The following is a 27,167-nucleotide window of genomic DNA, read 5'->3' on the forward strand; positions in this document are numbered from 1 at the left end:
CTTCTGGTGCAGCCTTTAGACTGAATACTTTGCATTGGTGCAGTTTGAAAAGACACTTCTGAGGGTTTATTTTTAGACCTTTCCCATCTCCCCCTTCTGTTTCCCTCACTGCCTCTCCATAATTCTCCCTTGCTCATCCGCCTCCATTCCCTGCTCTGTCTTCCTTCCTTCCTTTTTCCTGATCTCTCGCCATCCTCTTAAAGGTACAGGTGTCACGTGAAATCAAGTTGGCAGGAGCCACTTCGCCGCCATGTAATTACAGGATAATATGAAAGATTAAAGCACGCGGCTATGGAAATAAAGCAAGCTAGCGTTTTTCCCCGACAAAAATTCCAAGTGTCGGAGAGCAACCCCATTAAAGATTTAGATGAATGGCGCATTATTCATACGTAGCACGTGACTATGTAATCGTTAAACACACACTATATATAGCACATGTACATAAGGAAATTGGTAAAACACATTCACATACCTGTCAACCTCTGCCGATAACTGCCCTTATAAATGATTATGATTCCCCTTACAACCCCCCAAAAAAACCTTACAAACACCGTACAAGTCGTACGGTGTTTGTAAGGTTTTTTGGGGGGTTGTAAGGGGAATCATAATCATTTATAAGGGCAGTTATCGGCAGAGGTTGACAGGTATGCATTCATGTTAGGAGAATCAGCTTTGCACTGTAACCTATTTATAGCCTATCTATAAGAATGATACGTAGAGAAAGTATAACCACATGACAACACTGGTGAAAGAATCAAGGGCACTGCGTCATGGCTCAGAATCTCTCAGGCAGAGTCGCTCCCCGCCTATTCCAACGTGGGTATTGTCTGCATCTTAATGGGACGCTTGCAGAGCAGTAAACATATTAAAGAATGCACGGGCGCATCTCAAACATCAGCGCTGGCACAGACTAGAACACGATCCGTGGCGAACGATGTTGGTACTGTTTGTTGCAAAACAAACACACCACAGGAGTCGTCCTCGTCATATTCTGAGCGAGTTGAACTTTGCAAAGTTGAGGTCGGAATCACGTGTTCAACTGGCTAGGCGCTTCTGATCTGATCTGACAGCCTGTTTACGGGATCATACTGGTGAACTGAAAAGGATGCAGCTGCAGGTTGTCCTTGTCCCCAGGCTTCTCCCCGTTGGCCTGGATCGCATTACCCTGTGTTAATATGAAATGCCAGTCTTGGACAGGATCCTAAACTACTCTCATCCCCGTGTTTGTCATTGTTCAGAAGTGTTGAAACAGGCGCCATGCACCAAACAAGATCTGATTACTCAACTGGCAAGCCGAATAGAGAACATGTGCATAAAAAGGAGAAGGCGGCGAATGTAAACACGTGAGTCCACTGTAATAGCGGCATCTGCTGAAAAGAATAAATTTACCACATTTGTCCCAAAAAATGCACTGATTAGCAAAAACACACATTTCGCTCTACTTTTCAGTGGCGGAAAGTACGCCAAAGGCACTTTGTGGTTCGGGGCTTCTGGAAGGCCGGTGTGTGTTGTTTATGCGACCCAGATATAGAATACAGAGCTTTACGGAAATAAACTGATAACTAATTGTTTACTTGTGATCATTGGTTTTGTTTTGTAAGATCAAGGACTGTATTTTCTGGACTATAAGTTGCATGTTGTTTTATAGTTTGTGTAGGCCTGTGACTATTACTCAAATGCTCAAACTCTTTTAAATCAGTTATAAAAAAAATCAACCCAGATTCAAACTCCAATATAGGAACGGAATGTCTTTGTCGTTTGGCGAACAAGGCCAAGGTGAAACGGCTCACGCCAAAGAAACCAAAAGGTCCCAGGCCAAATATAACATGTAACACCATACTTACCAAGGACGCCCAATCGATAGTTCATGGTGACCACAATGACATTTCCGTATGCTGCAAGGACGCTGCCGTCAAACATGTTCCCCGAACCTTCCATGTAGGAGCCGCCGTGGATGAACAACATCACTGGCTTTTTACGTCTGTCACGAATATCTGGAAAACACACACACAGACCAAAAAAATCCATTTCGTTAGAAAAAAAACAACAACATATGTAAATCAAGCCCTGTATGTGCATTCCTTTTGTAATTGTATTTCTACAAGGACATCCAATCCATTTCGAGTTCATCACCAAGTTGAAATGGGAGGGTGGCCAACCCTCATACTCCAAACGGATTGGACGTCAATCTCCATCAACGGCAGTGAACTCGGTAATAAAAAATAAAATATGAAGGTTATATAGGTGGCACTTCTATTGAGTTCCAATGTAAATATGCCTCACCAAGCCACGGGTGAGTTCTACTTCATTATAAACTCGAGCTGTCCTAATTGAATAGAATGAAACAAACAACCAAACGTCCACGCTTCCACTATCTCGCCTCCTGTGCCAAGCGGGATGACACCTTCCAAAAGTAAAATCCCTCTCCCCTCAATGGTTCCGCCCGCTCTGATGAAACCTCAGTTCGTAGTGTCATTTTGTCCATCAGTGTGCCAGCACAGCGCTCAGCCTCACCACCTCCCCTTTCCAATAAGCCCCCCGCAAACTGCGTCTTTGGTACGGCCTCAAAAAAACGACTGCCCTGACAACTCTGCCAGGGCCGCCTGGTTAAAATGAGTTTCTGCATTTTGCAGGCCATGTGGATCATTTGTATGAAAGGCACACCAAGTGGAAACATAAATAACAGCCACAGCATCTGTTTACCCCGATGAACCAAAGCACTCTGTGATGGGGCCGAGACAGAGATAGCAGGAGAGGAAGTGAGATAAAGAGGTAGAAGACAGAGTGGAAGAGGATAGAAATAGGACAGCGTGAAAGAACCCCAGCACGTATGTGCGCCAGCACGTGTGTGTGTGTGTGTGTGTGTTTGGGCTAACGACGAAGCAGGAAGGTCCATAGCGGAAAAACAATAACATGATAGTGCAGATGAAAAAAACATGAGATGCTAAAAAGCCAGTCAAACACAGTGGGCTACGCTAATGAGCATCCGAGTCGTGCTCGTACCAACGCGCACAAACGCACACGCTCGCGCACGCGCAAAGACACGCTCGCGCACAATGCTTGCATCGGCAGCTGTGATGCCGAGTCGCTATGGAAACTGCTTCTCGCTAATAGAACTGCACCAGCCATTCCATTGCAGCGAGTCGCCGAACGCCTGTTGCCGTGGTAACAGATTCAACTCACGTCTTTGCACAGCCGTCTGCATCACCACCTGAATCTCAGGTCGAACATAGTCTTGGGTGTAACGCAGTCACGTACGCGCATACAGGTGCACGACGCTAAGAGCTGGAACATTTTATGGATCACATCGCAGACTCAAGCAGACAGTTACAAAAAAAATAAATTAATTTAAACAATTTTCAGTCCTACACTCTAACATGCTTCTCCTTCCCTGGTGTGTTCAAGAACTCAGCTGATTTCCCAGAGGATCTGTAAACAAATTCAATTATCCTAGCATTACCAGGACAGTATAGAAGAGTCACACGCCCCCATGAAGGCGTAAACTGTAAATTACATTTTCAGAAGAGAGGAAACTAATCACTTGGCAGGTAAGCTGCTTCGCCAAGGACCAAACTAGAATTGTGACAATCACTGAAAAACATAAGGGAATTTTCAAAATGATATAGTAGTCTGAAACTAAATGTGGTCGTGAAATCCATTTATTAGTGTGTAAAAGATAAAAAGCTCATGCATACCGACAATACCGTAATGAAAAGTGGATAAGGAAGAAAAAAAAGCCGAGTGAACTTCAATATGAAGTCCTGATGGAGATATTGTCTCCATTTTGACTCATTGTAGTTTTTAATTTAGTTGGGAAATCTAAAGCTAAGATTTGTGTAAAAATTAAAGTTGAGAAAAAAAGCTAATTTAAAATAAGACATGAGTAATAAAAACTATCAAATTTCTTAAAGATAATAATAAAAGTGTTAAAGTAATTTAAATCAAGGAAAATAAAGTGTATTAAAGTGAAAAGAATAAGAAAAATACAAATATGTCATTAAAGTTGAAAAAATTCTAATTTAAAATAAGACATGAGTAATAAAAACTATCAAATTTCTTAAAAATAATAATAATACAAATGAATTAAAGTAATTTAAAAATCAAGACAAATAAAGTGTATTAAAGTGAAAAGAATAAGAAAAATACAAATATGATGTCATTAATGCCATTGATGTTTTTGACTTATATAAAATAACTCTCAATAGGAGTTTTCAATATCAATTTCCAGGTTTTATTAGCTACCCAAACAGATATTTTGTGACCTGGGCTGGCAGTGAATGAGTTAAGCCAGTTTTGGTGGTATTTATACCAACACATTAACCAAAGTAAATTAGCCAATATTTACTTGAAAGCCAAGCAAACAACTCAGAATGTCTAACCAAAAACCTTGTGATGAGCTACTTCCCACTTTCTCTATATTCCCATCACATCCAGATCTGAAGAAAATGCCATCTCATCATTGCAACTGTTTTCCCCCCTCCCTTTTATTGCCCTGCCACTGTGCTCATGGACATATTTTCCTTCCTAACCTTTTCACTTTTTCCCTCTCTTGCTTTTAGAAAATTACGCATCAATATTCTCTTTACTTTACAGTGCAGATGCAAAAAAAACAAAAAACAACAACCTTAATGCGAGCAGATGCACTCAGGCATGGCTTTACACAGGCAAAGTGCTTGAGCAAGCATGCACGTACAAATGGACATGTAAAAAGCTTCATGTGTACATAATATACTTTGTTTTGTACAGTACGAATATCTGGGCACACGAACGAGAACAGATGCTCACCCAGTCTGCCCTCTTTTGGCTACATCATCAAACTAGTAAGGGATTCTGGATAGTAAATATCATAACATCATTTCGTAGTAGTTCACAATATATGCGGAAGATAGACAGTGTTGCAAGGGAAAAAAATGGTTAACAATGACTAAATATTGATCTCAAATAATGTGCTACTTGCATGCATAACAACGTATGCATGGGCGGTAGGACTGGGCGATATAAATAGAAACAAAGAAATAATAGTATAGAATACAAGTAAAAATAAGTTTAATATTACATTGAAGGCTTTATGATCAGCCCTTCCTGTTTAAATGAATTGGACGTCCTTGTCAATGGCAGGCAATGAGTTAAATACTACGGTAAACTCAAATTAATATATTTTTTTAATCATCTGGTATAAAAAACTCAATTTATCGCCCAGGCCTAATGAGAGGACGCTATGAGTGGGAATAAGAAGAAGAAAACAATGCAAATAAAATACCTTCATCCCTTGGTCTGTTCATGGTAGATTCATCCTGCTTTTTCGTGAGTGGACCTAAAAAAACAGTGACAAATTTTAAAAAGATTGGCAAAACACAAGAAGAGAAGACACTCAGCGAATGATGTCACAAATGTTGTTCAGTTACACGGTTGTTTTTTTATGAGATAATAAGCAAAAAGTCAACTGTTTAAACCGCTCAGTATCTAGTCATGGACTGCCTCATGAATGACTCTCGAGGGCTGATTTTCCTACATCGTTCCCCTAATTAGTCCTGACATGAGGCTGCTTTGTGAAGAAAAATAAGAATAACAACAACAACAAAATTTCAATCAGAAATCGATCCATGACTGAGATTGCCAAATACTATTGTGTTTACATTAAATAGAGGATGTTGTTCTATGCAGTAAATATAGCTTATATAACACTGAAAGGTCAAAGGCTGGATGGAGCGTACATTTCCTGCAAGACATTTTGACTCCTGTCCAAATTCCTGAAAAAAGGATTGCAGCAAACACTAGGCAAAAAAAAACTGAACTTTGTATCACAGAGATTGAATAGGAAGCTGCATGACAAAAGAAAAATGGGTGGATATTGATGAAACCCCATTGGTGATTGATGTTTCTTAGCTGGAACTCATCAACACTTTTGAGAAAGGTTATTGCAATATCGCAATGTCGCAGTGGTTATCAATTTTTTCAGTCATTTCTGCGATTTTAATCATTCATTTTTTTCACTTGGCTCAGGTATGAACGCGGCGAGCCGCTTTGTTGCCCGAAGCCCCGTTGAGGCTAATGACTTCCCACGGTGAGTCCTTACAAGCAAAGATTTGGCCATTTTGCAAAAATGTTCATTAAGGCAGATATTTCCTACCCATTTCTCACATATATAATCTTCAAATGGGTCTACAATATTTTTTTTTCCTGCCTCTCCTCTCTGACGGATCCATTTATGGTCAGTTGCCAACAATCTGAATCATAAATGCTGCAGTTTGTCATGTACTCTCCCAAATGTTTCATTTATGATGAAACATCTTTCCAGCACCTCCATACAAATGCGTTCATTCCTACGCATCATATTTAGCTGCAGCCTGTAGTTTTACCCATAAACCACGAGATATCTCCATGCTGGATTTTTCACCAAACTATAGAATGTTGTTGTGAAATACATTGGACATTTAGAGCTGTCCATGGTCCTGACAGATGATACCTTGCAGCAAGACCTCCCTTTTCAGATATTACTTTTTCTTATTTGTTCAATTGAATTCTTAAGAAAATATATAAAAACAATGAAGTGCAAAGGGACGCTTATTGCATTCGATGGTACTGAACTATCGCGGCGAATGAGTTACGTAAGCACAGCTTACAAAGTGACAAATTCTCTATTTATGGCATTTTCTTCTCAGGTGGATCCAGATAGATACGACAACTTCCCTGTCAACGAAGTCAAAAAGAGAAGCCGGGCGACATTCAACCCTAATGGCAAACCCAGTTAAACACGCCATAGGGTAGCCGCCAATAAGACGCATTTCTCAATCCGGCCAACCAAACACCTCGGCCTGTCAACCCTTGTAAGTCTTGCCCTGATAAGGATCCCATTAATTTGCTTTGTCTCGCTTTCTGTCAATAGAGTTCCCCATCTGCCCTGGGCTAAAGCCGTCCGTGTCTGCTTCCGCCGCTGCTTTGGAGTCACTATCTGTACTTTGGAGTCTTCAAAGAAGCCATTAAAGGACTCTCTAATCACAAAGCCATCCTCATTAAATCCACACATGCTGCACAAAGCGTGTTAACAAGGTCCTAAACATCTGTTGCCGTGCTACTCCTACCTGCCCACCAGCACCTTCCCAATGTTCTCAGTGAGAACTGCCTGAATGGTGCAATGTCATACGGCGATATATCGCGGCATCGATTTTGTCAAAGATCTTTAACATAAAAAAAATAACATAATTAAGCCTTGCAACTACATTCTCATACCAGAACAGCATTTTCATCCCATACGTCTGTATGAATCCAAGTTCCTGACATAAAATCTTTAACGTCCTTCTAAATGGAAAAAAAAATGGGGGATCAATGCTGAATGGATTTCCTGCATCCTCCTCTAAACCGCCAAGAATACGCTGTCGTACTTAGCGAAATAGAAAGAGAAAGCACGGTTTGTTCCGGCCTTGGCTGCAAATAGAGAACAAGCAGGTATGCAGGCCAGTAATGGATAGAAAGGCACATTAGTCCTTCTTCTTGTCAGCAATTTTCCACTACTTAGCAACACTCTAAAACCACACCTCTCTTCTTAATGGCAATGACTCTGATTTCATTCATTTTCTAATGCCTATAAAGAGCAGGATTGAATGTGCAGATAGAGCCTACTCCAAAAAGACTGTCTGCAACATTCCCATCCAAAAATACATGACTATTAAAGCAAAAATCGTCATTTTCAGATCAGGAGGTTTTGTGAATTACCTTTGTTACATGGTCTTTACAATATTGCCTAAAAATGAAATGTTCATCCCGTCCAGAGCATTTCGTCTGAGATGATAAGTAAACCGCTGCAATTAGAGTAAAAAGCCCCCTAAAGCGCTGCTGTTTTTTTTCCAAAATGAAATGAATCATGCTTAACACAAAAAAATAATAATCTAATGGGTTTTAATGGAGTATGTGCACAAGCAACCTAAAGCATTTTTGATCGCGTCAAGTGATTGGCAAATTGGTTTTTGTGATTAGCTTCTAGCGCATTCAGAATGGGGAAACAAAGAAACATTTAAGGAGCTTTACATTCAGAAAAAGAATTTTTGCGATACATTTAAGTACGAGAAAATTACCTTTATACCTCCCATCCAGTATTTTACTTAAATGTCATGCTGAACAAATGTAATGCCTTTAATGTGCAAAACGTTTTTTTTTCCATTTCTATTTGTGCTGTCTATTTAGTAAACGCTAGATTTGCTTTTTAGGATACAAAAACCACAGATGAGATGACAATAACGAGTCAAACCCCAACATAAAATTGATTTATCGCTCAAGCCTTGATGGGATAAAAAGTGTCATACTAGCAACACATCATTGCATTGCATGGATAACCAGCCTGTTGTGATTCTGAGACAGAGTGGAAATGATCAAGCCCTTCTGCTGGAGGCAATTATTAATGTTGTGACAGTACCACTTTCTGTCAGCACTACTGCTTAGAGAAACTCTTTTTTTTTTCATTACATGGCAAAAGCATAGTATTTATTGCAATTTTTTTTAGGGATCAGAATAGAAATTGATTTTGACTGTATTATCAGTAGTGCTTAATGGATCTGATTCCAAATCAGTTCTTTTCTCAATTGTCATAGGGTGTTGCAAATAATACAAATGATAAGACCTACCATATGTATACATGACAATCTATGTGTATGTATGCATGTATATATACCTTTATAAATAGATATGTATGTGTATGTATGCGTGTATATATATATATATATATATATATATATATATATATATATATATGTATATGTGTATATGTATGTGTATGTGTATATATATTTATATATATATATATGTATATGTGTATGTGTATATATATATATTTCAGCAACACGCTTATCTGTTTATATATTTACTCATGTATTTATTTTACTTATTAACTATCTATTTATGTCTAAAATGTATTTCCCCATGTCTGTATTCTCACCCTCTTGCTACTGTGACAACGAAATTTCCCGAATACGGGATGAATAAAGTCATCCAATCCAATCCAATAAAGTTATCCAATCCAATATTTAAAAAAATCTAAATTTAGAACTTGCCAAGTTTCAAGCAAAAGACACATTTACTAATGTATTAGTTTTATTGATACACGACGACACTATTTTAACTACGCTCCTACGCTAACCCTGATGATTAAAAAAAATCTATCACATTTTTTTGTTATGGAATACCTTTATTACACTGAATATAAAACCCTTTCAGCATCATATATAGAAAACAATAACAGAAGGTTAGACAGAAATACATAATTGAGTCACAAAATGAACAGAATGGAATTCCTTTTCTTTTTTTTGTTGCATGAAATGAAATTCTTCTTTTTCAGAATAAGCCACTTGTGAGTGAACACAAACTAAACGCATGAAAGGATAGTAACCACAAACATACAAACATTTTTAGGGTCATAAGCATCTCGCCTGACACTCTACCCCAGAGGGATGCCCCACTGGTAGGCTAACATGTGTCACATGACGCAGTAGCCAGTGGTCAGTGAATGCCCCGGCCAATAAAAAGGCGTTTATCTGGGATTTTCCTTAGTGCGGTCTGACCTAATGTAGCACTATCCCTCATTCGCTAGCATTTCCGTTCGGTTCAGTGGTTCCAGTTCAAGCTGTCTTGTGTCTCTCTCTCCATTCCCTCTTTGCAGCAAATGGGATGGAGCTGCGCTATGTCACGTCTGCAGCGGCCTGTCCGCTTGACAAGGTGTGTGACACGGCAACCCAATCATCCGACCGCTGCTGCTGCTACACGTGGGCCAACGCGCCGTTCCTGATCTCCATTTCTTCTTTGACTGTACCACCCACCTTCTCACTTCCACACTTGAAATATGGTTTTAATAAAGGAGCACAGGACTCTAAAGGACTATTCTAGCAGCAATAAAAATGAAGGATCTCAAACTTTCTAGTCGAGAGGAAATAGAACGGCAGTGAGACGCTAGTTCCTGTTTTTTTTTCCAAACACAACAGGAAGAACGTCACAAAAGGTAAAAAAAGGCACATTGAAAGTATGTGCAGTAGAACCAGTGAAGTACGCCATAAACGAACTAAAAGATTTTACCTATGTATGAGTGGATAGCCCGAAAAGGAGACTCGTTTGCTATCTGTTATCCAGTTATTTTTTTATCATTTTGAATCATCTAAAGATCCCAGGTGAGTGTGGGGAACTCAGACGGACTGACAAATCGAGCGCTTCATCTTTGGGCTGAGCCGCTCGTGCACGATAACAGTCTGCATCACTGCAGATTGCTGCAAGCCCCTTATTCACTTCAGTCTCTAAATAGACCTTACCAAGGGTGGTTAAGAGGAGTGCTCTCCCTTTAGTTTGGTGTCCTCTCTCTGAACTCCTCCAATGTCAACCATGCCTCAGGAGCCATGAAAAGTGTCTTCTGCTTGGGCTACCGACCAATCTAGTACTTACTGTCTATATTTTAGCCTGGGCCAAAAGACTTGCTTACATCAGATTCCTTCTTTAGCTCGTTGGCATCCCTACTAATGTCCACAAAAAGGGTTTGAGGTCACTACCACCAAACCTACAGAACCCATTTGGATTTTAGATCAGCATCTAACTCCACCAGAGGTGATCAGTTGCCATAACTGTTACTTATTTTCATCAGTTTATTGACTACTTCTGAAAAGTAGCTTTCGCAAAATGGACTATGAGCAGGGACGTCTCTTGTGACCAAATCCGATGCTATCCAATAATCCAAAATTAGGCACGTGGGCCGTCGAAACCGAACTGCGTATCGGTATCCGGACATCCCTAACAATGAGAGGAACGTATTTTTTTTTGGGAAGAGGCCAAGGGAGAATGGCTTCCCTCCAAAAATGAATAGACATCTAGAGGATCTGCAAATGAATGGATTTATTGTGTCATTATCTTAGCGTGCGCCTGCATTGCAATCAAACGGAAAACATCTCGAAGACTTTATGCCCTCTTCAAGGCAATCTTCTGAAATATACACATTCTTCTTCATCTTCTTCTAATGAATTTCTGGCCAGCTGCTCTTCTGCTCTGATGTCCCACTTCAGTCATAACAGCCTGTCATAAAAGATTAGGACTGTGACCAATTATAATCAGGAACATAGCAGCGGATGGGTCCGCCCACTTAGCGCTCACAAGAGTCCAAATCTTACAGCGATTGAACCGGATAGAAGTTCACACAGACTATTCAGGTGTGTTTCCAGGGTCTGATCATGGAGCAAATCCACTACGCCTTCACTCAGGGATCCCATCTTTTTGCTCGTAGTTATTGGCAGCTCGGCACAGGCCAGCCGGAGAAGGGCATCGGCTTCATTTGCATTCAGAACAGTGACCTATTCTGCCGCCATCTGCATAAAGATGGAGGCGAGACGAGGGGTTGCTTCCAGATCAGGAGGGGGGGGGAAACAGATGCGGGAAGAAAAGAGACTTATTTTGTCGAAAAAGAAGAACATAAAAGATGAGATCACCCAAGCTATTTCGGGCCAGGACAAAGAATTAGCTGATCGGTCTTTGATTGGACGTGGGCCATCTTTCTCTAGGAAATGAAACGTATCGGAATCCAGACCACGTCGGCCTGATTTGGAAGTCAATATGAGTCAAGTAGCGTATGAATTCGAACACGAGCTAAGACCTATCGTGATTGGACGTTTGGTCGCCCGGACGTTTGGTCGCCCGGACGTTTGGTCGCCCGGACGTTTGGTCACCTGGGTGAATATAATTTTGAGAGCTGGTTTCAACAGTAGATATTTAGAGATTCAACTCTCTCTCATGAATATAATTTTGAGAGCTGGTTTCAACAGTAGATATTTAGATATTAAACTCTCTCTCATGGATATAATTTTGAGAGCTGGTTTCAACAGTAGATATTTAGATATTAAACTCTCTCTCTCATGAATATAATTTTGAGAGCTGGTTTCAACGGTAATTTCTCTGTCATGTTGTCAAACGTCCGGCGACCAAACGTCCGGGCGACCAAACGTCCGGGCGACCAAACGTCCGGGCGACCAAACGTCCGGCGACCAAACGTCCTAGTACCAAGACCTATGACTAGGATTAGGATCCGTGGAAGAAACCTACTCGGAATAAGCTCGCCTAGCACCAAATCGACTGCTCACGTCAACTATTTCTATTTTACTGACAAGTGACCTAATAGAAATTCTGGGAGGCTGTCGGAAAAAGAATGTCGGTACGTGTCTGTTCATGTCCTCTCAGTTGGTGGAAAATGATTGAAAATAGGGGTGTTAAAGGCATCTTTTTTCACGGGCTATATTATTCTAGTCGTGGGTTCCTTTGGAGGGCCATCATTTTGGCCAAACCAGATCAAAATTGAAAGGAAAGCACCTTAAAAAGACAAGCATATGGTGGGAGGTAATTAATGGACAACTGTTCCCTGTCGTCATTCGGTGGGAGGCGTTTGATGAGGTTCCCGAGCAGTTCGCGTCAGCGTCGTGTGTCACGGTCGCCCATGCGTGAAAGGATTTGCAATAAATCAGCTCAGCTAAACACACGTCTGCCATGGGCAGAGTAAACAAATGGAGGATGGTGACGCTTGCGTACAAAAACAAGGAAGCATGTTGGAATCATTTCCCTTTCAGCTCTATTTCTCTTTTGCATATGAAATTAAAGTTCTCCTCGGGGACCGCATGGGCTTTGGAAGCGGTGACCCTTGACTGTAAGTGACAGATTCCGACAAGCAGAAGGGCCGTGTAAAAAAAAATGTCTTCCTCATTTGTACGCCGATTCTCCTGGGAGGAGAAGCGCCCATTCCGCACGAGCCGTTATTGTCATTTGCGAGAAAGAACACATACATACGGCAAAAACACTATAACCACCAATTTCCATTTAAACGCTCGGTTAACATTTTGTTCGGTTTTGATTAACTCGGAAAATAAGTGTTCATTTAAGCTGCGTATTATTGTTGTCGTGAAAAATCCGGTTGGATTTTTAACAGTGGCGTCCATCATTCTTTTTTAGTAAGTTGCACTTATTCACACTGAAACAATAAGGTGAGGGTGATTGTTTATTTTATTTTATTTTTGTACTTTAATTTTTTTTTTAATTAGGGGAGTGCACTCATTAGAAGTGTTTCTAAAGTTGGACTTTGATGGTGTTTTCATACCTGCCAATTCATTAAAAGAACAAACAATGAGCCCAATAATAGAAGCAGCTTTTTGCATGACTACATTCTTTTTTTGCCTTTTAATTTTACCCCAGGAGGCTGAAACAAGGTTTTGTTTGGTATGATAGTAGATATTACAATTTTCCTCTCAACGAGCGACTACACTAATCTTAGCAGCCTTAATTAGCACTTGTTTCTAACCTTATTAAGAGCCAATATAGAAGAAAGTAAGGATGCGGTAACCTTTCAGTCAAGCACAGTTAATACACCGAATGCAGTTTTAATATATTTGTTACGAGAGCTACTAATAGAAAACAACATTCAAATGAAAAAGATGAGTTTATTCCTCTAGGGATGGCGCTGCGTGGCTCGACCTAAAATAAAGAGCGGATAAATGCGAGATCGTGATTATTCTCACATCGTGACTCTTTCACAGTCATTGATGACGACGTGGCTCTTTTCAGAATTCTGGTGTGAATTTAAAAGAGCTTGTTAGTGGTTGTCCAACCCATTTGAACTAGGAGGGCTGACAGAGCTCATGAATGCATGATGTAAAGTGTATTGTTGGGGTTATTCTGGGATACTATTATAGATGTATGCATTTTAATTATTTTTGTATAAGAGTGTCTTTAATTTGAGACTGGGGCAAGGTCGAGGTCACTCTCCAGGACAGCTTGCTCCAGCTAGAGACTTAACATTTCATCGAGTCCTCGCTGCAGGACTGATTACTGGAAGATACGCCTCGACCCTTTCCCCAGATACAAGTTCGCAATGAAGATCTGTGAAGGACGCTTAAATTGTTGTTGATTCAACCAACCTCCGGGATTACTCGCATATGTTTCTCAAATTATGACGCTCGGTTTGCTTGATATGGAATTGTTTTGCCAAATGGAGGCTCGTTTGTTTAATTTCCAATGGAGTTGTTTTTGAGTTCCGACCTTAATTGTTATTAATGAATACCTGATATGCGATTATTGTTGCAGTTGTTTTTGACCTCGATGGTGTTATTCGGTTATTTTATGCAATTGTTTGAATCAGATTACTTTAGATGTTTTGAATTATGCGCGACTAAATGGACAGAGGATGCCGTTTCTTCAGAATCATCTGGGACGAGGACGAGTCGGGAGTGATTCTCCTTGCAAGTTTGTAGCTAGAGTATGTCAAATGATGTCTCTCTGATTTGATTAAAATATACCTAATAATAAACCTATCATGTATTGTTTTGTTCATTACTACTACAGAGTCACCTAAAAGTGGGTTGTAAAGTATTTTTTTTAATAATTCAATTGGATCCATGTGAATATAATGTGATTATGTAGTTCACTTTTTAACCAAAATGTGATTTTGCTACCCCCACGAAGCTTTTGGAGGAAATGTTTGAATTAATTCAGTTGAACAATACGAGTCAAATGTAGTTTAGCGCTTAGTAGAGTACAGAGCAGATTGAGAATGTGCTTAAGAATATAAAAAGGTATTTATCTCAATGACTAATGGTGATTGGCAATGCCGTAGCACAAGGGATTAGAGTCACATCCTGGGGATTATTTGAGTAGCAAAATATGTCCCCCACCCCTAAAAATGAAACCCTGAGCAACTCATCAAAATGGCAATTCTCCAAGGGCATTTTCAAGCATTATTCTAAATGCGACATTCGACGGAGCCGAGTTTCAACAAGCGTTTCTTCACTTTTGATGCAAAACGCCACCATCGATTTGGCTGACTAGCAGCACACTTTTATTGAGTTATTCAAAAAGCAAAGAAAAAAATGAAGTCGCTCCAGGCTCAATTTAAATTCATCTTTTTTCTGCACTGCCCTCACCACACACAAAAAAGAAAAAAGAAGCACACAGCGTTGTCAGTTTTTTGAGACTTAACAGCTACCGCAAAAAAATTGGCGCGATGGAAAACGTGAACGTGATTGAATTGAAATCAAGAAATGAGCCCCATTAGAGTAAATTAAGCCTTGAAAGACGGAGATGGACTTAAACCAATATTTAGAAGAACAGAAGGACAGCTTTGTTATCACTCACCGTCCTCTGTAGGTACGTAGATGTTGAGGTAAAGGCAGTCCTCGCTTTGATTCTGGACGTAAGTGGCCGCGGCATCCAGATTGTCCGTAAACCACACGGGCAGCATGATCTCGGGCAGCACGCCGTGCACGTTCTGAGGACACACTGGCGCAAATTGGGTGGCGTTCCGGATCTCCTGCCAGGAGCCCGGCGCCTCGGGAGGCTGGAAGCGGCGCTCGCCGACGGGGGCGGTGGCATAGGGTACTCCGAAATACTGTTCCACGGGGCCCAAGATTTCGTTGTTGAGCTCCTTTTTGATACCGCGTATCTTTCCGTAGCCGGTGGACACTATCGGGTGTTTGTCCACGCGCTGACAGGAGGAGAGCGCCAGGTGCAGGACCAGGCCCAGGAGCCAGACCGGGCAGGGCTTCGCGTCCCCTCCGCGGCCACGCGGACGTTTCGCACCAAAGCCTTGGTGGCTGGGAGCATTGAGAGGAAAAAACAACATGTCCAAAATAAAAGCTCCTTTAGTCATCTCAGTAAGACATGGATGGGCTTGACATTCACAGCTTCACAGTCATGGAGGAGAGCAAAGGCAAAAGGAGGTTAAGAGTTTTCCTTGGGTGGCAAGCTGCTCTGGTGGTGGTTTTGGTAGCATTCTCACTTTGAGCCTGGAGGCTCATCCGTCTTCCTCTTTGGATCTTTCGGCGGCTCCGGAGTTGCAGTCAGGAAGCCAATTTCACCTGAGAGACAAGAAAGGTCGGCGGCAGATGTGAGTCAATTTTGGAAATGAAAAGAAGAGGAATCTTTGCTACAAAGGAAAATCAAATGCAAAATCACACAAAAAAATTGAACTGACATTTACTACCGTTTTGCTGCTTTTTTGCTGTTTTGACGTATTTGAAGTCGAACGCAAAAGTGCAGAATACACTACCGCTAAACCTTGTGCGGTCGAATGGTCGCCGGTCTTTTGGTCGCATTTTTTTGGTCGCCAGGACCGCAAGAACGGCCGACCAAAAGACTGGCAACCAAAAGACCGACGACCAAAAGACCGGCGACACAACAAGGTAAAACAACACGGTCTACGCATCAATAAAAGCCAAAAATGGCCATGAGCAGTTTCACTGAGCCGACGTGTGAGTGTAGAAGAGTGTGAATGTACATGCGTTGTCCCTTTAAGAAGCTACGTCAGTCAGGGTCTTAACAAGTTCTCCAACAAAAAACAATAAATGTCCGTGAAATTTGGCGCTTTTCTTAAGCCTAATAATTAATAGGGCATTAAGTATGACTAAATAGTAATTCGCAGTTTGTATTTAGGGAATTTGAGCAACGATTTAAATGGTAATTATCAATAACCTTCCGGGTGACCAAAAGATCGGCGCCCAAAAGACGGGCGACCAATCGACCGTGTACCCCGCTAAACAATGATGCTAGACGTCCACCTCATTGGGATTGGCTGCATTTAGTGCCAGTCAACGATGGTTCATTTGCCCTCCGAGCCAAACAGATTGGACGCCCAGTGCCGTCAATGGCGGCCGATGAGTTAAAGAACAGAAAATTCTCCGGCCCGTGAGTCTGAAGTGACTACTCTCCCAAGCGTAGACCACAACGAGCGTACAATTTATTGTGTTAGATGTTAACAGCTGTGTCACTGCGGGTGCTGCCGTCCACTTGCCTGACTTTTAGACACAAATTGTGGGTTCACGTCCCATTCGCTCGCTCTGACTTTGAATGGGAATGCTGGTCTATCTCCATAAAATGCCTCGTAATTCAATTGCATGCCTGTTGCACCTTTTTTGTCGTTATTGCTTTAATTATTGTCATACAGTCAATTCAGCAGATTAAACTTAGCCAAAAAACCCTGAACTGATGATTATTCATCTTGCTGTATTTCCCCCAAAAATGAGGAAAAATGCCCAGTAGAAGAATTGTGAAATAACCTGTCCAGTAGTGGTATAATTAACATTTTCATGATGCTGTTCTTCAAAGTACTTTGTTTCAGGAGTGACCCCAATTCACAGAAAATAATTAATTAATATTAGGCCTGGGCGATAAATTGATTTTATGAATGAATGTAGATTTTTTTTAATTATCATTATTATTGCAGATTCAGAAATGAATTAATTCAACATTTTTCTTTGCCAGAAAAGGACGTTTTCGGGGACATGTCGGGGTTTTTCCCTCCCAACTCTGTTCACTTGGTTCTTGCTCTCACATTATTACAGACGAATGGGCAGCGCTTATCTCACGCCGGCTTTGGAGACAGAGCCGTTTAGGTGTGATAAAGGCTTTATGCGGTACTCACATTTGGTTGAATGCCACATCATACCTCCACAATATCCAACTTTTCTCCTGCCACGCCACACACAATGGGGGATGGCAGGGAAATAAAGCACAACGACGGTGTGAAGAATTCACGGGAGGCTCCAATTTGTGAAGTGACTGCAAATCTGTCTCATTAGACAAACCGGAAACAAGCTGCCTGGGAAAACTATTTGGCTGACTTCATGTTAATGCCAGTTGAGTGACCAAAGGTCACGTAGTTCACGAACGCTTTTCAAGACAACCGAAAAACGAAATTAAAGTTGACTAGATTCTTCTTCTTTTGGGGAAAACTGAAAAAAATGTGTAATTCCCAGTACAACAAATAAATAATTACATTTAAAACTCATCAAAACAACATTTTTTTCTTCCACTGGCCACAATGGTGACAAATCTTCAATTGTCTGGGCAATTAACTCTACCCTGTCCTACCCTATCCTTTCCTTTAACCCCTTATAGCACATGTGTCAAAGTGGCGGCCCGGGGGCCAAATCTGGCCCGCCACATCATTTTGTGTGGCCCGGGAAAGTAAATCATGAGTGCCGACTTTCTGTTTTAGGATCAAATTAAAATGAAGAGTATCGATGTACATTAAATTTCCTGATTTTCCCCCTTTTAAATCAATAATTGTAATTTTTTAATCCATTTTTTTCTGTGTTTTTAGTTCAAAAATAATTTGGTAAAATCTAAAAATATATAGAAAAAAGCTAAAATAAACATTGTTTTAGATCTATAAAAAAATTGAATATTCAGGGCTTTTAATTACTTATAGTCATGTTTTAATCTGATACAATTATTATTCTAATAATAGTAATAAATATGATTGATGAATAGTCTAAATAAGATGTATTATGAAAAAAAACTGGCATGAACCTTTTCAAATCAAGCAAAATTCAACTTTTTTTGTTGCTTAAAGCCATAATATGAACATTTTGGCCTTTTGAACTCCTGCCTTCTCCAACTGAGACAAAAAAAAAGATCTTGCAGAGGCCCTGAGAGGCAAACCGTAGAAAAGCTATTGTACTAAAGTAGAAGGAAGATTGGACTTGTGTGCCTCCACAGCTTAAGACACTTTTTTTGGCGCTCAAGTTACCTTTGATCTAGAAAAATAGAAAGGATGATTTCATAGTTCACATTCCCAAAAGCTATATCTTCAAAGTGTCTCTGTTGACCAATTGTGTAAGGCATCGGAGAAGCAACAGGATGTAATTCTAATATTTTACAGTCCTACCTTACTTTAAGTAGTGCTTTTAAAATGGACATCATAAAGTGGGCTCATATATTTGAAGAAGCTTTTAAGTTGGATGCATCACCGGGATGACAGGAAGAGGAAGGTGGCAAGGTGGAAGAACACCAATTGCTTTTTGAAAAATGCCTCATGCAGTCTTGTGTGGTGCAAAAGAAACTTTCTTCTAGGTTTTGCCAACTCTCACTCTAAGTCGGGCCTTTGTGAACACCTAAATATCCCTTCAAAATGGTCTATTTGGATTCTGTGGTCTTTTATTTGTGTGCGCCCATCAGAAATGTAACTTTTTTTTTAAAATTATTATTATTTTTTTGCATTGTGCCTGTGTTTGAAGTTCTGCTATGATTTATGGTGTAAATTCAGCTTGTTACTTATATGGTGGGATTGGCTGGCAACTAGTTCAGCCATAAATTATCATTAAATATATTTTAAGGAGCGCTTCCGCAGATCCTTCCTCCCATCAGCTGTCAGGCTCTTTAACAAAACAAATGGCTGAGTGTTAAGACCTACCGTATGAATGTATGCGCTTATTTATTTATATATTTGTTCATGTATTTATTTATTAACTTACTTATTACCTATCTATTTATATCTAAAAGGCCTTTTCCTATTTCTGCATCCTCACCCTCTTGCTACTGTGACAACGGAATTTCCCGAATACGGGATGAATAAAGTTATCCAAAACCCGATCTTTTTCACCTTATTCCTTATTATTGTAGCAAATTTAGATGCGATGGGATTTGAGCACATTTATCCATTTTGAGGTAAAAAATAGAATTGATCAGTAAATTAGACTCACTCTAGGACGATTATTTCAAATAGTAAAATCTGAGAAGCCTAATGTCAGGAACTCCCACACCATCAGAACCATTACAATTAGAAGTTAGAACTAATGTGACGATGATAATAGTTTGTAGTGATCAAGTCAAGTGTATGCTTCTGTAAGATTTCACGTTAGACTAATTAGTGAAGCGCTGGAAGAAAATGTTTAGTAGTGTTGTTTGTCTGTCACAACACTCATAGTTCCAGTGACCGGTCTCATAGCGTCATCTTAAGCTCCAAGGCATTTTCAGAACTAGAAAACAGCTCAGAATTAATGTTGCTCATATTTCAGTCTGAATGTTGTTCCTTATGTTACTTCAAAACATGGGAGATTGAGATTTTTTTTTCATAATTGGCATGAAAAATGTTTAAAAAGACGAAAAAAGGGAGATAATATATTTATATATATAGGCATGTCTAGTGGGGCGCAATTTAAAAGGAGATTTAGCGGATGACATTGAACTAACTAGTTTATGCTCTTCAGGCGAGCATGTTCAATAGTAAGTCCCCAGAGACAAAACTGCAGTCATCTTTTAAGTCTTCATAAGTCTTCAGTGAAGACTAAAGAAAAGTAAAAAATAAGAAAAGAGAGAGAGAGAAAAAAAAAGGCAGAGAGGATCTAAGGCTGATTGGAAATTGAGAAGTCTCTATGCAGCAATGTGCTGCCCTACACTGATTTGGCCTACTTTATGTGTGACCATTGTAATTTGGTAACACCAAGAGGGACCCCCACAATCCGCTCCCAAAATTGCACCATCCTTTATCTAGTCTCCGGACTGAAGAATGAAGATGCATTGACACACTTAGCAGAGTCGGATCTTTAGAGGTCAAATAAAACAACTCATTCTCAATTGCATGGAGTACAAAAGCACTATCAAAGTGGACGAGGAGAGCGTTCGGGTGAGCGCTGACCTCCGCCTGGGTTACGCTGTTCGTGAAAGTTAAAATATTCGGCGAGCAGCAGATGAGATTTGTGTTTGCGGCCACATTTTAGCTTCGGGCCATTTTTGCAACCAGCAGCCTGCATTTGGTGTCACCGAGACTCACATGATTCTAGGAAGAAAAAAAATATCTCTTCTTTCTGAAATGGGATTCTTGCACATAATATGTGTTCTATACAAGTGTGTGTATGTAGAGGTGTGACGGTAAATCAATGTGGTGATATATCGCGATACTTTGGGATCCCAATGGATTATCGATATGCTCCTGGTCAAGAATCGATATATCGTTTTAAAGGAAAAAAGGTGTTACTGTTTAATAAATTGACCAACAGACTGCTAAGGAAATGGATTGATTGACAGGCAATGATTGAAGAAAGACACTCATTTGTGTTGAATGTTGCAATAATATAGTGTCAATGTATTGATTTACAAAAAAAGTGGCACTGAAGTGCTGTGATTACAGTTTTGATTGCTGTGAAGACAGTTTTTTTTTTTAAATTGTGACGCAAAAGTGCAAAGATTTTTGATGTCATAGACGTCAATGCGAGCTGTGAGAATCAGGCTGCTCCTCCGAAAGGGTCAGCGAGCAAAGCAAATTAGCAACACGTTCATAAACATTTATGTCAGTGAAGTCAACTGTTCATAGTTCAAAAGAAAGCAGATCACATTATTTTTAGACGTGGGTGAACAGTCATTATGATTGCACACAAAGTAAAGAGTGCATAATGAAACAATGATCTAATAATGTAAAGGTATTTAAAGAGAAAACATGCCTTTGCAAAGTTAATGCCCTTTTAATTAGTCCTACGCGTATCAGCACTAAAACGACATCATCGGTATTGGAAAAAACGGGCTGATACCACGTAGCTGAGTGTCGGAATCGGTATCGGGGGGCTAAATGATGGTCAAGTGTAAATTTCAGAATTCTTTGATCATGTTTCTGCTCTTAACTTAGTTGGAAGCTGACATTTAAACTGAGCACTGGTTTTCAGAAGGAGGGCAAATGATGCCAGAGGAAGAGAAAAACAACGTGAATTTGGGTTTAAATAAGGAAAGAGGCGAGGGCAGCTTCAAAATGATGAGGAGGAGCAGATGTCAGTGAGGAAAAAAACCCAAAAAAACAGTCTAAATGGAGGTAGGTGCAGGAATGAGGTTGGCACGCATGGTTAAGTGGTTTGCTGAACGGCAAGTTAGAGCTCGGCTGCCCTGCAATGCACTAATGCGCTTCACTAATCAAAAGAAAAGTCCACACATTCTGGTTCCAATTGCAGGTTTTTGTGGGAGTAGTATTCCACATTTTTTTATACGTTACAACTCAATTGAAATTGTGTTTGAAATTAAACAAGCACATTTTAACCCTGCTAAATGGGGATCAGTCAACTGACTGAATATATAAATGACATTTAAAGCATGTGTCACAAGGCATTTAATGAACTCATTTGCTTCTAAAGACGGCGAAATACCTTTAAAAATCTATTTGAACAAAAACACATCACCTCAACTCATTTGAATAAACTCAAGCTGCCAGTCAAATCTTTTCGGATCCAAAAATATTCTTGCTTTGTACGTTTCCTCATTGTATATTTTCAGCTCTTTTCGCTACACTTTAAGGTGACTCACGGAGAATTATTTATTTCTATGTTAATACAAGATGCACCTAAAAAAAAAAATTGGCTGCCACGCATTTTGTGAGAATAGGATAAAAAAATACAAAGGGAGCTGAGCTGAAATGAATACGCTATACAGCTAGGTGTGTATGCCACTGCGGCGAAATGTTTACATGTGGAAAGCAATTCCCTGGTGGAGTTGTTAAACATGAGCCGTTCTGACAATCTCTCACGATACTAACCAGCTGATCTCACGGGCTAAAATAAGCTTGACAGAGGCAAATACATAACAGAAATGCAATTTTTGTTGGAGAGTTTTGAGGGACAATTTGTATTTGCACTTGCAGGTAACGTGATTAATCCCATTGTCATGGAGAGAGATAATAAATTCAAAAGCAGTATGTCCAGTAGTAATAATTAAAGCTAAATCACCTCTCAGTAAATGAAGTTAAAATGCACTTCAAATGCTATTTACAGCAAGTAGCATATCCATGTTTTTTGAAAATAATGGTATGGTATACACGTATATATATATATATATACACATATACATATATATATACACATACATATATATATATACATACATACATATATATATACATACATATATATATATATATATATACACATACATACATATATACATACATATACATACATATATATACATATATATACATATATATATACACATATATATATACACATATATATGTATGTATGCATGTATATATATGTATGTATATATATATATACACATATACATACATATATATACACATACATAAATATATATACATACATATATATACATACATAAATATATATATACATACATATATATACATACATAAATATATATACATACATATATACATACATAAATATATATACATACATATATATACATACATAAATATATATACATACATATATATACATACATAAATATATATACATACATACATATATAAATACATAAATATATATATATATACACATATACACACATACACACTATACATTTATTCATATTTTGCTAAATCTATCATTGAATTTCAGATTTGCATGAGTGATGAATCATGCTTACAAATGAAGAATCCTCGGTTTTACATGTCAGACTGATTTTTTAAATTAGTGTCAGTGGACATTACCGCAAAGCTGCGCCAAGCCTTTCAAAAAGTGGGTCGCCTGTAATTTTAATGATGCTAATTGTATGTATTGTTACATGACAAGAGTAAGTGTTTTCTTTTCTTGAATAAACCAATGTTTCTTGTTGTGTACACTAGTCACATTTTAAGAAGCAACACAATCAAATCTTGGCTAAATATCAGCGATGGAAGTTAAAATTCATGCACTGGTTTGTCCTGTTTTCAAAGCTTGAATATTTGATAGTGCATTTATAAAATATATCATGCATGACAGGCTTAAAATGCAAAACCACTGGCTAGAACAAATTGTGAGGGGTACAGAAAAGCCTAATGTGCCTGTCACATGAAGTGACTGATTTTATACATTTATTTATATTTTTCAATAAACAAATGTCAGCATGCATTAAAAAAAAACAATTAAAACTCTTGAAATGAAATTCAAATGGATTAGACAGTGAGTTCACAATGGGTTATATCACTATCATTGCAAATGATAATCAAACATTGAGCTCAAATGAAGTAAATAGTGGCTTCAATTGGAAAGAAAACAACAAACACCGTAGCTACGTGCTCGCTAAGCCTATAAATGCAAACGAGCATACATGGTGGGCCTTGAGGACTTATTTTTTTTGTACTTACGACTGTGGTGGGACGATGAGGGCAACATAAGAAGCCATTCGACGCAATCCGCCATGCATTCCAAACCTTAATCAAATGTTTTCATCCCTGGCAATAATGAGAAATTCAATTACGGTGAACTAGCCTTGTTACTGTATTCATTTAACAATGCTCAACACCATGTTATGATGTATTGATTTTGCACTGTCGTAACAAAATACTAAATAAAACTAAGTATATAAATGAGTGAGCATGGCTATTTTATTATTTTGTTTAATAATTACGATTCTCAAGCAAGTCATTGCTCGTGCACGCACTCCGATTACATAATTTTGGATGAGTGATTCAAGTTAAACATTTTTATTATGTTTCTATTGTCTGTTTGGATCAAAATCACACTTTTGTTTCCCAAGAGAAACTTCATATTATTTAGAACAAGGGTGTCAGACTCGCGTTGGTTCGCGGGCCGCTTTAACGTCAACTTGATTTCACGTGGGCCGGACCATTTTAGATATAATATTTAGATTTTTTATTATAAATGGATTAAAAGAACTGAATTAAAAGCCCTGAATATTCAGTTTTTTTCTAAATCTAAAACAATATTTATTTTAGCTTTTTTTAAATATATTTTTAGATTTTACAAAATGGTTTTTGAACTAAAAACACAGAAAAAATGGATTAAAAAATGACAATTATTGATTTAAAAGGGGGAAAATCAGGAAATTTAATATACTTTTATATTTTTCATTTTAATTTGATCCTAAAACAGAAAGTCGGCACTCATGATTTACTTTCCCGGGCCACACAAAATGATGCGGCGGGCTAGATTTGGCCCCCGGGCCGCCACTTTGACACATGATTTAGAACTTGAAAAGGCAGATGAAAAAGCACAATACTTTGATGCCTTGCAAAAAGAATTGACTAAATAGTTGGCATTTTTGAAAGACAATCATTGCACTGTTTCACTGCCAGATTTGCACGTGAGTCAAGGAGAATGAACGGCCTTGTACCAATACAGGCAAGTGTCTAAAGGTTGAAAACAAATGGGATAAAATCTAGGCTTTTTTGGCTTAAACTTGATAGATGTGCATCGCTTTCAACTTGCACTAGAGCTCTGTAATTAAAGGAGTCTGCATGATCTGCGAGGGAGCCTTTATTATTTATGTCATGCTCCTGTTATGGGTTGCATAGGCATGCGCAAAATTTCATATGCTGCAAAGATTCCCCTTACCCATAAAGTATCGTGCCATCGCATTTGTTGCAGGCATGGACAAAAAAAATAAACAACAGCTATTCCTATTCATAGCGGTGAAATATTTGGGAAAAAACAAAATATGTCCATGTGACTAAGGCATTAATCCTGCAAATATGACTATGTTTTATAGTAGAGACTAATATTAATTCATTCCCTTCCATTATTTGGCTTACATCATATGTCCGTTTTATCTAAATTGTTTATTGTTGCTTTGCAAAATGATGCAAGCTAGCAAATCGACTGAAAAGCAACAATCCCTGCAATAGTCAAAATAGTGCCTGTTGGCACCAGCATTAAATAATAGAAATGTTTTCATAACTTCTTTTTCAAATAGCACCAATTTAACAATTGAAATCAAAGTTTTTGTTTGGTTTTTCTTACGCTGTTGCTGTCGTAGAAATCATTCAAGTCCCCTAAATTATGCTGCAAAAATCCCATCCCGCCTTGCTAATATAATCATCTATAACACATTTCACCCCTAATTAGAAGAAATTGATTTTACTAAGCAGATCAGAAGTAATATTGTAAAAGTGCCTGGTTGTCTGTGGAAGGAATAATTCTTTATTTTTAACAAGATATGAGGCAGGGTGTTTCACATCAATTATGGTGCAGTTAAACTACTTTTCTGGTCGCTCGGCGTGAATGTGATCCGACTTTACATATTTCTTCGACAAATCTGAAGCGAGCGGGTTCATTTTGATAAATAATCCAAAATAATTATTCATGTGTGAATATCCATCATGGAGAGAATAGAAATATTGAAACAAATTGGGTGTTTTACAAAATTAGCCTGGTCTTATTTGTGATAAATGCTCAAAGTAGCTACAAAAAAACAAAAAAAAAACATAAAAACAGCTGCTGAATGAATCTTGTCTGATGGCTTCAGGGCAAAAATTGATTTTTTTCTTGCTTTGCATGGTTTTGTTTGCTGTGATATTCTTTCCAGGCATGACTTATTCTGTGTCATCTTATGAGGCCTTGTTACGTCATAATGTTCAAAACAAGTTACACAACATAGTTACCATAGTGTTTGTACTGGTGCTTCGCCAGCATCATTTTCCTGACAGATAATAGCTCTCCTACTAGAGGTGGGTCATTCTAACCTCTTCCACTTTCAGAAATGTGAATTTAATCATTTCTATGATAGTGGCTGTTCAAACATTTTGCTCTGAAAAAATGAAAAAAAAAATCAGGCAGCAGTACTTTCAGCGAATCGAATACTTGCATGTGTCGAATAGTCGCATTCATTGATAATTGGTGAAATCAATAGGAAACTAATTTCCTCGAGAACGTTCCGGACTGTCCAACAAGTGGACATGTGAGAATTGTTGAATAGAGTCTCACTTGATGATATACAATACAGTATCTATGCACACAATCCAACATGTCATTGAGTGACTGGCTCACAAGTCATAATGTGATATGTGACATTTACTTCAGGGAGTATGGGAGAAGGGGGTGGTCCCAAAAGCACACACCAAAACAGGATTGCTGTCATACAAAAAGAAAACATCACTGTCTTAGAATAGGGCACAAGGCAGTACCAAAAATAGACAAGTATTGGCTTAGTTTTGAGGACTGTTTGCCCTAATTACTCAAAGTGGAGTTTATTCTAAAGAAGCAAATATCCAGACGAATACAATCTGCGATAGGAACGTTTGACAAATGTATTTTTCTCTTCTTATGTAAAGTAAAACATTACTTTGACTATTATTTCTCTTGTGCAAATTGTCCAAAAATCCAAATATTTTAGCAAAGGATGATGATGAAAATTTCAAATTGGTGTCATATGGTTAAAGTCTGACATTGTAAGTCACCAAAGAAGTGAAATAAACACTGACAAGTTATGCTCTCATCCGTGTAAATAATCACAGTTAGTCACTTAATAATAGACACAAAATGCAACATGAGGGAGGAGGGTGTATCACACAAATCATTTTTTCAGACACTTCCCACATATCACGCTAATAAAAGTCATTTTGGATTATATGTCTAGTTGCCATTATGTTATCATGCAATCATGTTTTTTTTTTCTGTTGGTGAAGTATTTTATTTATTTCTATGAAAAGGCACATCACAATGTTGACTGAA

The 27,167-nt window shown here is 38.8% G+C and overlaps 1 protein-coding gene across 2 annotated transcripts in view; it reads right to left on the reverse strand.

Moving 5' to 3' along the window:
* The window catches only part of nlgn2b (neuroligin 2b), an 82,199-nt gene that overhangs the window by 12,308 nt on the left and 42,724 nt on the right, over positions 1-27,167 (reverse strand). For both annotated transcript variants that reach the window (XM_077591661.1, XM_077591662.1), the window contains 3 exons: positions 15,133-15,854; positions 5,261-5,314; positions 1,845-1,994 (listed from right to left, as the gene is read on the reverse strand). In XM_077591661.1, the coding sequence (XP_077447787.1) occupies positions 1,845-1,994; positions 5,261-5,314; positions 15,133-15,646 (718 nt within the window). In that variant the 5' untranslated portion in view covers positions 15,647-15,854. The remainder of the gene's footprint in view (positions 1-1,844; positions 1,995-5,260; positions 5,315-15,132; positions 15,855-27,167) is intronic.

Source organism: Stigmatopora argus, chromosome 22 (assembly GCF_051989625.1).
Source record: "Stigmatopora argus isolate UIUO_Sarg chromosome 22, RoL_Sarg_1.0, whole genome shotgun sequence".
NCBI lineage: Eukaryota > Metazoa > Chordata > Actinopteri > Syngnathiformes > Syngnathidae > Stigmatopora > Stigmatopora argus.